The 15,944-nt window shown below is 38.7% G+C and overlaps 1 protein-coding gene across 5 annotated transcripts in view; it reads left to right on the top strand.

Annotated features, from left to right (window-relative positions):
- Positions 1–15,944, top strand: part of TMOD3 (tropomodulin 3) — an 88,725-nt gene that overhangs the window by 65,298 nt on the left and 7,483 nt on the right. For 3 of the 5 annotated variants that reach the window (XR_005017697.1, XM_036835738.1, XM_036835739.1), the window contains exons 4-9: positions 2,886–3,008; positions 4,315–4,404; positions 7,931–8,061; positions 10,082–10,189; positions 13,527–13,670; positions 15,260–15,404. Coding sequence is in view for 4 of the 5 variants with exons in the window: in XM_036835738.1 (XP_036691633.1) it covers positions 2,886–3,008; positions 4,315–4,404; positions 7,931–8,061; positions 10,082–10,189; positions 13,527–13,670; positions 15,260–15,404 (741 nt within the window). In the remaining variant the exon portion in view is untranslated. Of the gene's footprint in view, positions 1–2,883; positions 3,009–4,314; positions 4,405–7,930; positions 8,062–10,081; positions 10,190–13,526; positions 13,671–15,259; positions 15,405–15,944 lie in introns of all 5 variants that reach the window. The other 2 variants (XM_036835740.1, XM_036835741.1) reach the window with 2 other exon arrangements.

Genomic DNA, 15,944 nt, shown 5'->3' on the forward strand with positions numbered 1-15,944 from the left:
GTGATGCGTACTATTACAAAGGTCATCTTGAGACTAATGGCCTGAGAACAAAGGCTTCCATGCTAGTTATAGACAAAGAGAAAAATAGAGCCTGGATCTTTGATGTCAACATTGAGCTGCTGAACCAATCCTTCAGCCACCTACCTGTGGAGTTATTAAGTGAGATAAAAAATACTTATTGTTTAAACCCTTGCTGCTTTGAGAGTGATCTGTGCATCAGCGGTATCAGCACCACCTGGGAGGCTGGCTAGAAATACAGATTCTTAGAGCTCATGTTAGACCTCCTGCATCAGAATCTGCACTTTAATAAGACCACTAGGTAGATGACATGCACATTAAAGCTTGAGAAGCACCAGTTTAAACCACTTTAAATTGGGGATTTTGTTATATGCAGTTAAAAGCATCCTTACTAATATAAATACATTGTAGATTGGCCAAGTGCCATTTTTTAAGGAAGAAAATACTTGCCTAGAAAGACTTCTGATTCAGATGTAGGAAGTTGCAAGAGACTTCTTATTCTCACCAAAACAAGCAATATACGCTACATTAATCATAGTTAAAAAAAAAATCAGAAAGCTTGAAGACACAAATCTTAGTGACTCACAGAAAGTGGCAAGCCCTCCATAAGAGAGGTGATCCAAAAAAAAAAAAAGAGGTGATCCATTCTGCGTTCTTTCCTGACTGAAATATCGGGAAAAGGAGGAAACTACCGTAGAGAGGAGTAAGGAGAAGTCAGCCTAACTTTTAAGCTTTTAATGGCGGTGTATGGGCCAGCACGGTAGATTAGAAATCAGAGGAGCCCTAGAGCAGCACTGTCCGCTAGAACTTTATGCCATGGTGGGAATGGTCAGTATCTGTGCTAACCAGTGTGGTAGCTACTAGCCAAACGCGGCTAGTGTAACTGAGAGACTGAATTTTTAATTTTAACTAATTTAAACTTAAATAGTCACATACCGTATTGAACATATCATATTGAACAGTGCAGCCCTAGAGATAGGGTGAGACTGCACGACCCTCCAGTTCTTTGCTTCAGGTCTTCATTTAGTGCTAGGGATACTACTGCAAGAACCAAGGCAGTGAAGCAGAACTGAGAGAAAATTCCTGAGGCATAGGTTTTTAGCTCGGGAGATTGAGAGAGAGACAGGAGAGCTGAGAGAAATCCCTTTCAGGCCATCTCCCACTTCACAAAGTGTAGAGCAGACAACATAAGCGTCGGGCTGAAAGATCTGCCAAGGCCCAAAAAGTGGGAAAGTGGGAGGTGGAACTGGAAAACAGAGCTCCTAGAAATCTGGCAGCCAGGACTACACATCAGGAGCAATGTTGCTACTTTACAGTTCAGAACAGTAGGCAGTGGCAGCTCAGGAGATCTCCAGAACCTCACCAGAGTTCTAATCCTAGGCCTTGCTGAAGATTAAGTCCTGATCCTGTCCTCAAAATGTTTGAAGCCAGTGAGGAAGTGAATCAAACTAACGTTGCAACAAAAAGCCCAGATTCAGCTCAACTGTAGAGCATGTTACTTCAGCACTGACCTGAGTGGCACATTCCTTTCTAGGAATAAATGTCACTTCCTTTAGTCTCTGCTATACTTTTATACAAAAATGCCCAATACGAAGTCAGAGATCTTAAGACACATGTGGCCTATAGTCAAGAAAAGTAAACAGTCAATAGAAGACCAGAGATGACCCAAATATTGGTGTTATCAGTCAGGAACTTTATGACAAAAATCTCAGAAAATCTGGTGGACAAGGCATGTGTGAGGAGATGAGGAATTTTGGCAGAGAGACGGAAACTAATTTTTTTTAACAAGAACCAAGTGGAAATAATAAAAAAAAGAAATATAATATCAGAAATTAAATCTTTTAGATGGGCTTAGCTGAAAATACCTGACCAGCTTTGGTCAGATTCCTGGGAGCAATCTGTATTGTGGAAGGATTTCTTATGAATTACACTGATTGATATTTACCTTGAACAAGAATTGTACAACATTTACTACACTGATTATTAAGCCCACAAACATTTCTTTTGATAGAATACTACATAGATTCATCAGGTCACATATTCTCACACATTTCCCTGGTAATTTTCTGATAGAAAAGAAAATAATTGGAGCTTGTGTGAATCCACACATAGGCCTTCCTAGATCACTTAGTTAGAATTTTCACCTGTCTCAGGGGGGAAACCAGAGTCAATCTTGGTAACTCAGTCCCACCATGTGTAAGTACCTCTTGTTTGGTTGGCTTGTGCTGCAGTTATATCATTATCATTTTCCATTCCCTTCATGTTTTCATTTTTGCATTGAACATACGGTAATGAAATACTGATTTTCACCTAATAAATACTGTAGGTTTCTAGAATAACTAGTTTCTTAACAGGTAACCTTGTTAGTGTCATAGAGGCTTAGAAGAACCGTGACAGAAAGTTTCAGACTACCACTCAGGACATACAGGAATTTCTTTGCAATTAGAACTTGAATTTCTGGAATTAGAATTGCCTCTGCCATACCCCAAGGGACTGTAGCAGTTCCTTGCTTAAGAATAAGAAAATGAATTCTGTTTTTTCCTTAATTTATAGATTTTTTTATTCATTTATTTTTTGATTTAGTATTTGTAGAATAACTCATAATTACTCCAAAAAGAGCCTATTTTTACTTTCACAAATGCGAAAATTTCTCGGTTCATTTCTTTTTCTTGTTCCAACTTATATGGCCAAAGTGTTGCCTTAGAAACTTATAAATACATACCGAAGATGAAACAAAATTATTGTAGATGTTAATCTTGACCTTTTACTTCAGCTTCAGTTGCACATACTTCTAATAATTTTTGTAAGAATAAAATGGTGAGTTACTAGCAGTGGTAGTGAAACTAACAAACTGCTTTATTTTACAGGGAAGATATTTATCCCTAAGCAGAAACCTGTGCAGACTTTTACAGAAGAAAAAGTATCTCTTGATCCAGAGCTAGAAGAAGCTTTGACAAGTGCTTCTGATACAGAATTGTGTGATCTCGCAGGTATCTCCTAAAACAAATTAATTTGTGAATGGTATAGAGGGGAGGAAAATACCAACACACACCTTATACACACTATACAAATGCTTGCTTTGCCCAGCAGAGTGCTGTTGAATAAGTAACCGTACATTTGGCTTTGTTTGTTACACTATAAATCTGACATAAAGGATTTAGTTTCTTTAAATTCTCTTAATGGTGAAATTTTTATATTAATGGAATTTATTGATTATTGGATGTCTTTTCCCATTTTGCCATCTTTGAAAGTCTTTATAAAAATCTTTCATCAGCTGGTGCTCAGCTAGAAGCTGTCTCCAGGGTCTACTGCTATCCCATTTTATTAGAAGACCCAGAAACGGGTAATTGGAAATTAGATAAAATAGTCAGTCCTGAGCTATACTCACCACTTTCCCAACTTTTCTGAAGATATATGGAACATTCCAAACCTCCCTGTGATTTTCATCATTACCAGTTTCTTATCTGGACCAGTATCTGCCCCCAGCTGCCTCCACCCACACCCATTTTTCTAGATAGAAAAATATGACACATGGGGAGAGGTTAGTACCAAATAATTTCAAGTACTAACATGTTTAAAAGGAGCAGTGATGGTTCTTTGGGAAGGACCCAGGGAAGGGACAGTCAAGGTGTGGTACCACAGCTAGAGCAGGTATCTTATTCCCTGGGGAGGGGCTGAGGGCTAATGGATTTATAAATGGTACATTCCTCAGAGTGGAATGGGCCAGAGGCATACTGTAGCTTCTGCCTTATTTGTGCAAAAGGCCATCAAAATCCAAATTTATTTCTCCTCCTAAGTGTCATTTTTGAGGGATGCTACTTTAATCTTAAATACGAGAATTCAACCATACTTTTAGTATTCTACTCTTAGCTAAAATACAAATGTAAATTAATGTGAGAGTTAAGGTTAAGTTGAAAAATCTGCCTTTTATCGCATTATGTTTGGAGAAGCCCTGTGAGGGTGAACAGCAACAATAGATCATTTCCATTTTCTCTCTTGGCCACCAGATGGAGCTAAGCATAGACTTAGGTTTAGGGTTAAGCTGGCTCCAGCTGTGTCTAAATTCAGAAATGTGGGGAGAAATTACAAGGGTATTGATAAGAAAGAGATTGTAGGTGGTTTTTAATCATGTTTTCTCTTTTTTGTTTTTTTAGCTACGAAATGTGTATTTAATTGAGTAGGAAAAAGCCCAGAGAGTGTTAAAATCGTTGATAGAAATTTGGGGGCATAAAATTAATTCTTTATGTTTAAAATTGATGGAAATAAAAAAATAATTTTCTTTTTCTGTATTTATAGCTATTCTTGGGATGCACAATTTGATAACGAATACACAGTTCTGCAATATAGTGGGAAGTAGTAATGGTGTCGACCAAGAACATTTTTCAAGTGAGTACTTATAATGCTTTGTGAATTCCAATCCTTTGTTAATTATGTTTTGTTTTCTCCATGTAATAGCTTCAGTATTTGCATACCAGATGTTATGCATATGTACTTGAAACCTAAGATTCCAGTTAGACGGTATTGACCTAGAAAACCATTGAGAATAGAATATTAAATATTTTATGCTTAATGTGTCAGCAAATGTAATAGGAACTACTCTCACCTCACTAAATAATACTAATGGTAAACGCTATAAAAATTAGTCATACTTGGCTTTTACTGACCTTTTGTTTTCAGTGTTCCTGATTTTCAGGAAACCCACAACAGTGCTGACAAAGAAAGTACATTATAAAATCAGATTCAGGAGAAAGCAAAGAACTATTCAGCCCCTAAACCTTTTAGTCTGATGCAAAGTATTAGATAACCTAAAGCAAAGCTTTTTAAAAAATTTATTTATAAGACATCTTAAAATCACCAAAGTCATGCCTATTTTGTAGTAAATTTAAACAAGACCTAAGGGGACAAGGTAAGCAGTAAAAGTGTCTCTACTCACAACCGTCATGCCTCCTACTCACCGTACCCGACCTCCACCCCCTCCCTAACTGTTAACAATTGGGAATATATCCTTCCAGACTTTGTATTATGCTTGTATAAACTTACATATGTATATGTGCTATACACGAATTGTCTTTTCTTTTCTTACAAAAATGGGATCATACTAGAGATATTTCTTGTCCCTGAATTTTTCAGTAATACTGTTGGCTGATTTTTTTTTTTTAATTATTTATTTATTTATTTATTTATGGCTGTGTTGGGTCTTCGTTTCTGTGCGAGGGCTTTCTCTACTTGCGGCGAGTGGGGGACACTCTTCATCGCGGTGGGCAGGACTCCCACTATCGCGGCCTCTCTTGTTGCGGAGCACAGGCTCCAGACGCGCAGGCTCAGTAATTGTGGCTCACGGGCCCAGTTGCTCCGCAGCATGTGGGATCTTCCCAGACCAGGGCTGGAACCCGTGTCCCCTGCATTGGCAGGCAGATTCTCAACCACTGCGCCACCAGGAAAGGCCCCTGTTGGCTGATTTTTTTTGAATGCTTACCATGGGCCATGTTCTTGTGTGCACAGCTCTTGAATGTAAATTGTTCTCAATCCTCACAACAGTTCTACGAAACAAGTATTATTATTATCTTTAATATGCCTTTGAAGGAGCTGAGGTTTTAGAATGATTAAGTAACTAGCTTCAATATCCCACGAAATCGGTGGTGAGGATTTTAATCCATGCTATATAGGATATCACTTAGCAATATATCACATTTCCTAGTTAGTACATACAGATTTACCTCATTCAAACATCTGTATAACATTCCATTTTATGAATGTTCTGTAATTGGCCATTCCCCTATTTTTTTAACTTTCTATTGTAGAAATGTTCAAGCATACATTATAGAAGAGGGAATAATAAATCCATCGTCCAGCTTCAGCTGTTTTTCACATTATGCCAGCCGGGTTTCATCCACCGTCTGCCTCCCTCCCACCCCTTCTACTCTCTTCCCTGGAATATTTTAAAGCAAATCCTGTTTGTTTGTATTACTTCACCCATAAATATTTCCATATGTGTCTCTCACAAAGGCTTTTCTTGTAACATAACCACAATGCCATTATCAAACTTAAAAATAACCAGCAATTCCTTCATATCATCTAATACCCAGTCCATGTTCAGATTTCCCATTTTCTCTCAAAAACGTCATTTCACAGCTGGTTTGTTCAAATCAGGATGCAGATGAGGGTCACATATTGCATTTGGATGTCATTTGGTTTAAGTTCCTCTTAATTTCTTAACAGTTCTCCTCCTCAACTTCTTTCCCACTTTCTTCATGGCATTTATCCCTTGAAGAAACTGTGTTGTCATGTAGAATTTTCCACATTCTGGATTTGGCGGATTGCAACCTTGTGGTATCATTTTACTTGTTTCTCTCTACCTCCTGTGTTTCTGTAAACTGTTGTTTTCTAGAAGCTTGATCAAATTCAGGTGCAGTTTTAAATTTTTTTTGGCAAGAACGCTTCCTGGGTAGTGATCGAATCACATTAGGAAGCATATCAAGTCTGGTCATTCCTCTTTGCGGAACGTGTTAAGATTGATCAGTGGACTCAAATTTTGGCAACCTGATCCATCCAATTAAAGTTCCCCACGAACCTTTCTTAATGGTTTCCACATCCTGTTGACTGGATCCATTATTTCATTATAGAGCAAGGCTCTTTATACGCATTCTGCAGAGAAGAAAAGGAATTTTTTGGTTTTAGAAAATTTGGAATTGAGAAAGAGCTCATTGAATTTTCCATTCAGTGAGGAAGATTTTCTCCAGTCCCCTTGATCTACCATCTTGAAGAAGACTGCCTTGCTGATCTTTCAGCTGTCCTCAGGAAATTAATTTTCAGACTTTTGTCTGAGCTGATCTCTTCAGGATGCTGTGTGTAGGAGGGTGTGTGTGTGTGTGTGTGTGATATTTGAAAAGAACAAGGTACTCTTAGAGGGAATTTATTGGATGAGTAAGCAATATACTTTGTCTTAAGGTGAGTTTTGCTCCTAAAAGCTAGAGGAGGGCAGCAGGGAATAACTAAGCCAGACAGTGACCCTGTCAGTCTTTCCATGTCACTTGCTCTTAATGTTGTGGTCATTCTCCTCTTTGAGAATCTGATGCTCTAGGTGTTCTCCCCAGAAAATATATCCATAAAAGTTTATCTGTTATAGGTGTTCATGGACCTCCACACATACCTCAGAGCGCATTTACATCTCACTAGAGGGTTCAAGGCTTCTGGGTCCTCTTTCAGTTTTGAATAGCTGTATTCTGGCCATGTGTGTGGGTATAAATGGTGAAGGATTGGGCTGTAGGATGAAGGAGGGCAGGGAATTCCTGTCTCAGTAGTTCTTCCGTGTACCATTACCTTTCTCTGTCTCCCCATTCCCCGTTTCTACTCTTCTTCCTGATAGAGTCCTCTGCCCTTTCTCATTGCGTAGTACTCCCCACGGGAGGAACAGGCAGTGTGTCCTTCCGTCAACTCACTCTTTGTGGAGGCTGTGTTTGTTCATGTCTCTGATTCTTACTGCCTTTGCATTAATTACTAGTCAAACCTCAGAGAAAATGATGAGTTGTTAGATTTTGTCCTATTAGAACTTTATCTTGAACATTGCTAAAAATAAAGGGGGTCACCAGCTTGTGTCATCAACTATATTTTCATGGTAAAGATATCTTGTAATACACTAAGAGGCAAGAGGCAGTGAAAATACTCATTTTTGAAGGCTGATACACTGCAAACAAATTAAATGTTGAATTATGTTTGGTATTTATATTCAGTAAAATTTTATTTCAGTGCTTTATGTGGGAGCACATAAAGGATTCTTTAGAAATTTGGGGAAAGAAACTTATAGTTCTACTGAATATGTGTATGTGTGCTATGTGTTTCCAAGTTAATATATGCATTCACTGTTATAGTATCAACCCAGTGACACTCTTGCTCTTTTCATTTGTTGCTACAGATGTGGTAAAAGGTGAAAAGATTCTTCCAGTATTTGATGAGCCCCCAAATCCAACTAATGTTGAAGAGAGTTTACAGAGAATTAAAGAAAATGATGTTCGTCTTGTTGAAGTTAATTTGAATAATATAAAGGTAGGTGTGATAAGCAAACAAAAAGTTGTTTTGAATTGCTTTGAGTCAGTTGGATCTAGGATGAGAGCTGGGCAGTTTTGATACAGTCTAATCCTTTCTACTTAATGGTAAAGTTTTTACTTCTAGTAGTATGCTAACATAGATTCCTTTGATTTTAGTATTATAGTATTTTTCTGATTTACTTTTTTTTTTTTTTTTTTTCTTAATTTATTTTTGACTGTGTTGGGTCTTCGTTTCTGTGTGAGGGCGTTCTCCAGTTCCGGCAAGCGGGGGTCACTCTTCATCATGGTGTGTGGGCCTCTCACTGTCGCGGCCTCTCCCATTGCGGAGCACAGACTCCAGACGCGCAGGCTCAGCAGTTGTGGCTCACGGGCCTAGTTGCTCCGTGGCATGTGGGATCTTCCCAGACCAGGGCTCGAACCCGTGTCCCCTGCATTGGCAGGCAGATTCTTAACCACTGCGCCACCAGGGAAGCCCCTCTGATTTACTTTTTAAAGGCTATCACATAGAAATATAAACTCTACAGACTGTCACAGTATACCTCTCGGGCTTCCAAAGTACTGCCCACTTTTAGGAGCATTTTAGCCTTTCAGGTTTTGTTTTTTTAATCAGCTCTCTTGAGCTATAAGGTATATATAGTGAAATTCTCCCTTTCTAGTGTGCAGTTCTATGAATTAAAGCAAATGCATACAGTTGTACAGCTACCACCACCGTCAGATGTAGAACATGTCACACCCCTGTGTCATCATTCCCTGCCACCAGCTCTAGCCCCTGACAACCATGGATCTGTTTTCTTTCCCTATCGTTTTGCCTTCTCCAGAATTTCATATAAATGGAACCATATAGTGTGTAGCCATTGAGTCTGGTTTCTTTCACTTCACACAGTACATTTGAGACTCGTCCATGCTGTTGTGTGTGTCAGTGGTGTGCTCCTTTGTGTTGTAGAGGAGCATCCCTTTGTCTGGATGTGCTGCAGTTTGTGTTTCCGTTCACCAGTTGATAGACATATGAGTTGCTTCCAGTTTGGGATGATTATAAATAAAGCCACTATACACATTCACATACAGGTTTTTGCATGAACATATGTTTTCATTTCTCTTGAGTAAACACCAAGAATTGGGCTTTGTGGGATCTCATTGGGATTTTTAAAATGCAACTCTTCCTTGGAGTAGAGAAAGAAGAAATGAGTTAGGAGGGCATAGGGATAATTAATTACCAAAGAGTAAACTCAAATGATCTCTTAGCGTATTAGGCATTGTATAATAGCTTCATTACAAATTCCTCATTTTAAATCTTAATTTATCTGACTTGGAGGCAGGGAGAACATCTGGAAATTACAAGAACCTAGGGAATAAGACCTCTGTGCTCTTTTTGTGGGTGTTCCTTCCTGTGAGTGGAGGGGGGAAAGCCTTGGGGAAAGCTAATATCCCTAGTTGATCACTAATCTTCTTATTTTTTAAAAAAATTCAGTTCTCGTATATCTCTGTCTCTAAATCAATAGTAACAATCTGAAAATAGGCAGCCTACAGGAAATTGAAGTCTTGGTACTAAGGGGAAAGATGAGTGTCTCCTAAAACTATCTCTTTCCTCATTTCAAGAAATGTTAATCTCTTAATACCTTACAGCTTGAGTGACTGAAAACAGTATGTCATCTGCCTCAGGAATCATCATAAGTAGATTCCCACATCTTTCCCTTTGTAGAAAAGTGGATCCACTTTGAGTACTCAAGGGCTGACTTCTCATAATACAAATAATTAAAAAGAGAATTTCTTTAACCTCAATGCTAGAGAAACAGTGATGTATGCTCTGCTCTATGCCAACAGTTTGTACCATAATAGAGAAATCAAAGAGGTAAGAAGGAGGCTGAGTTGTTTGTTTTCAGTTGTAGACCAGCGGTTGTATGTTACATAATTTCTGAATACATTTTAATGCAAAAAAGAAAGTACAGATGTATTTGATTAATGGACTGAATTTCCTGAAAACTAAAATGTAATAATGTTTCACATTTTTGTCTTTCAAGAATATCCCAATTCCCACCCTAAAAGATTTTGCGAAGGCTTTGGAAACCAACACACATGTGAAATATTTCAGTCTTGCAGCCACCCGAAGCAATGACCCCGTTGCTGTTGTAAGTAAGCTAACTACTAATAATACCAAAATTATGGCTATGTAATACCAGGGCATGTTACAAAGGTGGTTAAACTGATTTTATGAACAAGATTTACTCTCTTTTAATTCAACTATACTTCAATAAAAAATAAATTTAAAAACTAAAATAATTTTTTAATGTAGTTTCAAAACTCTGTGTTGTAAGATCAACTGTTAATTAGTAACCATGATGTTCAACAATCAATAAAAGCAAATATCAGTAAAAAAAAAAAAAAAAAAAAAAAAAAAATTTACTCTCTTTTTTCAATTGATCTTTACTCACTATTAGGCAATACATTATTTACTACCATTTTATGTTTATTTTTTTCTGTATTTCCTTTCTATGAAATTTTTTAAACATAAATGGAGTCATGCAATGTAGGCTGTTCTGCAACTTAATTTTTCACTTAACAGTATATCTCAGAGATCTTTTCATATCAGCATATAAAGTTCTACATCATTCTTTTAACACCTGCAGAGGGTTCCATTTATGGATCTATAGTGTTGAATTTTTATCAAATGCTTTTTCTGTGTCTGTTGAGGTGATCATGTGGTTTTATTCATGTGGTCCTTTATTCAGTTAATATGGTGTATTACATTGATTAATTATTTTAATAATTTATTTTATTATTTATTTATTTATTTATTTATGGCTGCATTGGGTCTTCGTTGCTGTGTGTGGGCTTTCTCTAGTTGTGGCGAGCGGGGGCTACTCTTCGTTGCGGTGCACGGGCTTCTATTGCAGTGGCTTCTCTTGATGCGGAGCACGAGCTCTAGGCACGTGGGCTCAGTAGTTGTGGCTTGTGGGCTCTAGAGCGCAGGCTTCAGTAGTTGTGGCCTGCGGGCTCTAGAGCGCAGGCTCAGTAGTTGTGGCACACGGGCTTAGTTGCTCCGCGGCATGTGGAATCTTCCTGGAGCAGGGATCGAACCTGTGTCCCCTGCATTGGCAAGCGGAGTCTTAACCACTGCGCCACCAGGGAAGTCCCACATTGATTAATTTTTATATGTTAAATCAACTTTGCATTTCTGGGGTAAATCCCACTTGATCATGGTATAAACCCTTTTCTTCTTGGCTTTGAGGATATCACTCCCTTTGATTCTCCTCCTTCCTCTCTGGTCCCTACACTGGTTCCTCCTCATCTCCCCAACATCTAAACATCTAAATGGCTCAGGGCTTGGTTCTAGTCCTTCTTCTTTTCTCTATCTGCACTCACTTCCTGGGTGATCTCATTCTGTTTCATTGCTATATATTATCTATGCATGCTGATGACTCCCAATATTATTATCTCCAGTTCATACCTCTCCCCTCAACTCCAAACCCATGTCCAGCTACTGCTTAACAGCTTTACTTGTGTATCTAACAGACATCTCAAACCCAAGTCCCAAACCAAACTCCTGACTTCCGTCCCATACCTGCCTCTCTCACACTCTTTCCTATCTCACTAAATGGCAACTTCATTCTTTCATTTGCTCAAGCCAAAAAAATTTAAAATAATAATAATGGAGTGATCCTTGACTTCCCTTTCTCACAACTTTAAATGTATATCCAGCTGTGTCTTCAAATATTTCCTGTATATCCAACCACTTCTCACCATTTTCACAGCTACCACCCTGGCCCAAGCCACTGACTTCTCTCACCTGGATTATCCTAATTGAGCTGCCTGCTTCATCTCTTTACACAGCATCAGAAGCGACTCTTAAAACTTAAATGTTCTCATTCCTGTACTCAGAGCCCTCCAGCAGTTCTCTGTCTCACTAAGTAAAAATCAGAATCTTTCAGTGGCCTAATAAGGCCTTACATGAGCAGACCTCATCTCCCCTCTTGCTGTTTCTTTCATTCTGCTCCAGCCACACAGCCGCCTTGCTCTGCCTCAAACATGCCGTGCATGCTCCCAACTCAGAGCCTCACGCTTGTTCCTCCTGCCTAGAACTTTCTCCCTGAAGATATTCCACGTAGTTTTACTTCATCACTTAAATTATTTCAGTCCTTGCTCAGCTGTCACCTTCCAGGTGAGGCCGTTCCTGACTCCCGTACATAAAACAGCAAGCCCACTCCTACCCCCAGCACTCCCCATCCATCCTGCTACGCCTTTTTTTCGTCCTCTATAGCCCTTTTTACCATCTGACATTACATTTTGCTTACTTACTATGTGGGTCCCCCACTAAAATGTAAGTTCCATCAGGTAGAGACTTGTATGTTTTATTTCTGAATTTACAGAACAGTACTTATCAAAAATAGGCCATTGTAGTATTTTAATAAATGTGTGTACAGATGGATGGATAAGGGATTTGCTCCAAGTCACATAGCCAGTTGTTGCTGTGTGTGTAGATATCTGTCCCCAGTTCTTTCTAGTATCACTGCACAGTATTGCCTTTTCTTTAACTTGACTTTAATTTTAAGCTTGATCTTACCCATATTCTCTGGAGTTCGGCCTTTCTTTTGACGCCTCTTCAGGGCTTTTTAAATAAACTCACACTGCTATTCTTCCTCCTCCCCCTCCCTTCTCTTTCCCCTCTGCTCACTTACAGGCTTTGTTAATTAATCAGTATAGCACCTATTAAGCACTGGGTCAAATGCCTAGCACTGCCATATCCTGTGAGAAATGTAATGGAAGCAGATGGAAAACATACCGTTCTTTGAGTTGAATATTTAGTTAGCCCCTTCTTCTCCATAGTTTTTGTGCTCTCTCAGTTCCAGTCATCTGTGATCTTTTCTGGCCTTCTGCCTTAGGCAGTCCTTTTGGTCCCTGCCTTGGAAATTAGTCCATAATTTACCCTCATTTGGGCTTCACAGTAACCCAGCTGCAGCAGGACGCAAGTAAGAAAAAATGTTCCAAAGAGACACTGATGGGACTTCCCTGGCGGTCCAGCGGTTAAGACTCTGCGCTCCCACTGCAGGGGGGTGTGGGTTTGATCCATGGTCAGGGAACTACGATCCTGCATGCTGTGCGGTGCGGGCAAAGGGAAATAATAAAGCAAAGAGACATTGATGACGTTACTCCTACACAGAGACTCAGAGAAAGTATGAGAGACGCAGGAGAACGAAGCATGAAGTGGAAGTAGGAATGAATAGCAGTAGAGAATATTACCAGTGGGGAATTACACATGACAAAAAAAAAAAAATCTAAAGTCTGTGACCAAGTGCATGTGAAAATAGATACATATGAGACCTGTGAAGTAGTGTGTCAAGCTAAAACAATCTAATAAGAAACATTAAAGCAGTTGTATTGATTTGTGTATTTGTTTCAGGCTTGTTCAGTGTTTATTTACTAGGTGCTGTCAAACTGTAATCTCCAAATATTTTCTTTAATTTCCAGGCTTTTGCAGAGATGCTAAGAGTGAACAAAAATTTGAAGAGCTTAAATATGGAGTCCAACTTTATTACAGGAGCTGGGATTCTAGCACTGATTGATGCTTTGAGAGATAATGAAACCCTGGCTGAGCTGAAAATCGACAATCAGGTCAGTGATGCGCAGCAGCAGCTTTGAGGAAACTACAGCCCACACTCTGTGCAGGGCTTGGGGACTCAGGAGGTGGGTGGGAGGAGGGCTTTCAGGGAACCCTTGGGAAGGTGGTCCTGAAAAGGGATGAGAGAACATTTGGGGGCATCCAGAATATTAACTTAACATATAGAAAGGTATACAAGCAACACTCCCTGGTTGGTCTTAAGAGGATTCAGATGGCTGGCTGTTTTGAACTGGAAGAATTCTCACAGGTGACAGTCCATCCTCAAATTTTTCAGCTCTTCGGTGGCAAGATCCACATAATAGAATTTTTGCATCTGTAGCATGTCAGTCCCAGACACAGTAGGTGAACAGAATAGGCTCAGTGAAAAACAGAAAACTCCCAGGTTACCCAGAAACACAGGCTTCTGTGCAGCCACATTCAGTGCTGACGCTGTAAGATAATGCTGGGTCACCCCTGCCAGATGCACTTTTCTTTAAAGCAGCAGAGAAATATACATGTTAGAGGTGTTTCCATCCAGAGTGGTAATTAACTAAAAATAAAACAACATTACACATTTGACTAAATACTTCAGTCTATTTTATTTGAAAAATAACTTCAGTTATTTTTTAAAAATATGTGGTAAATGACTCCCTTAATCCTTCAAAGTAAGTAAATTTTGTAGATTATGAAGGTAGAAAGAAGAGTTATATCTTAAAATTTAACCAGGATGCTATTTAATCAATGTTTCCAATTTTTTTATTGAGATGTAATTCACTTACCATAAAATTTACTCTTCTAAAGTATACAATTAAATGGTTTTTAGTATATTCATAGAGTTGTGCAACTGTCACCACTAACTCCAGAACATCTTCATCGCCCCAAAAAGAAACCCCACACCCATCAGCAGTCCCTTCCTAGTCGCCCTTCCCACCAGCCCCTGGCAACCACGAATCTACTTTCTGTCTCTATGCATTTGCCTATTTTGGACAGTTCATATCAATGGAGTTATGTATTATGTGACCTCTTGTGTCTTCCTTCTTTCACTTAGCAAAATGTTAAGGAGGTTTATTCATGTTGTAGCATATATCAGTACCTATTCCTTTTTATGGCTGAATAATCTGTTATACTTGGGTTGTTTCCACTTTTTGAATTGTACAGATATGCTGCTGTGAACATTCATGTACAGATTCTTATATGAATATATGTTTTCACTTCTCATGGGTATATACCTAGGAGTGGAAATGCTGGGTCATATGGTAACTCTGTGTTTAACCTTTTGAGAAATAGCCGAATTGTTTTTCATAACAGTTGCACCATTTTACATTCCTGCCAGCATGCCTAAAGCTCCCAATTTTTCCATATCCTTGCTAACACTTACTATCGTCTGTCTTTTTGATTATAGTCATCCCAGCGGGTATGAAGTGGTATCTCACTGTAATAATCCACATTTTTTTGATGTCTGTATGATCATACACTAAACTTACATTTTTGTTTCTCTTATGTATGGTGTAAGACTTGGGAAAATTTTTAAGGAATCAGCATGTACCTGAAAAGTATTTTGATCTAGCTCATTAATACTATTCTTTATTCTCAATTATTCCAGAGGCAGCAGTTGGGGACGGCTGTAGAATTGGAAATGGCCAAGATGCTTGAGGAAAATACCAATATCCTTAAATTTGGGTATCAGTTTACGCAGCAGGGACCCCGAACCAGGGCAGCTAATGCTATAACAAAAAATAATGACTTAGGTAAGACATATTCGGTGTGAAATTGAATTTCTGAATTGTATCATTAAGCTAATGTATTGGAGGGACTGTTTTTAAAATACATTTTTACACAGGAAGATTATTTGGCCTTTGTTTCTAAAGTCCACACAGTCTTTTATAATACTCACTGAATTATAGTTCAGTTTAAATGAGGTTGTAGTGATTATAGGTTAGTGGGTGACAACCTATTTCACAGCTTTTAGTGAAACAGTTTTCTACAACAAACATTATAAAAAATGCTTCCCTAAAAAATATTTTGTTCTCAATTACAAGTCACCTCTTGGAGCTAGTAAAACAAAGATTTCAATGTTACAGGAAAGTTTTGCCCTTTTGATCAAAGGCCTAGATAGAAATTCAGTTTTATATGGTAAAATATAAAATAATTATAGTTTTTTAAAAAATTTTATTTATTATCCATTTGGTTGCTTCGGGTCTCAGTTGCAGCACGAGGGCTCCTTAGCTGCGGCTCGCCGGCCTCCCAGCTCCCAGTTGCAGCACGAGGGCTCCTTAGTTGAGGCAGGC

The sequence above is a fragment of the Balaenoptera musculus genome, chromosome 20 (genome assembly GCF_009873245.2).
Source record: "Balaenoptera musculus isolate JJ_BM4_2016_0621 chromosome 20, mBalMus1.pri.v3, whole genome shotgun sequence".
In the NCBI taxonomy this organism is placed as follows: Eukaryota; Metazoa; Chordata; class Mammalia; order Artiodactyla; family Balaenopteridae; genus Balaenoptera; species Balaenoptera musculus.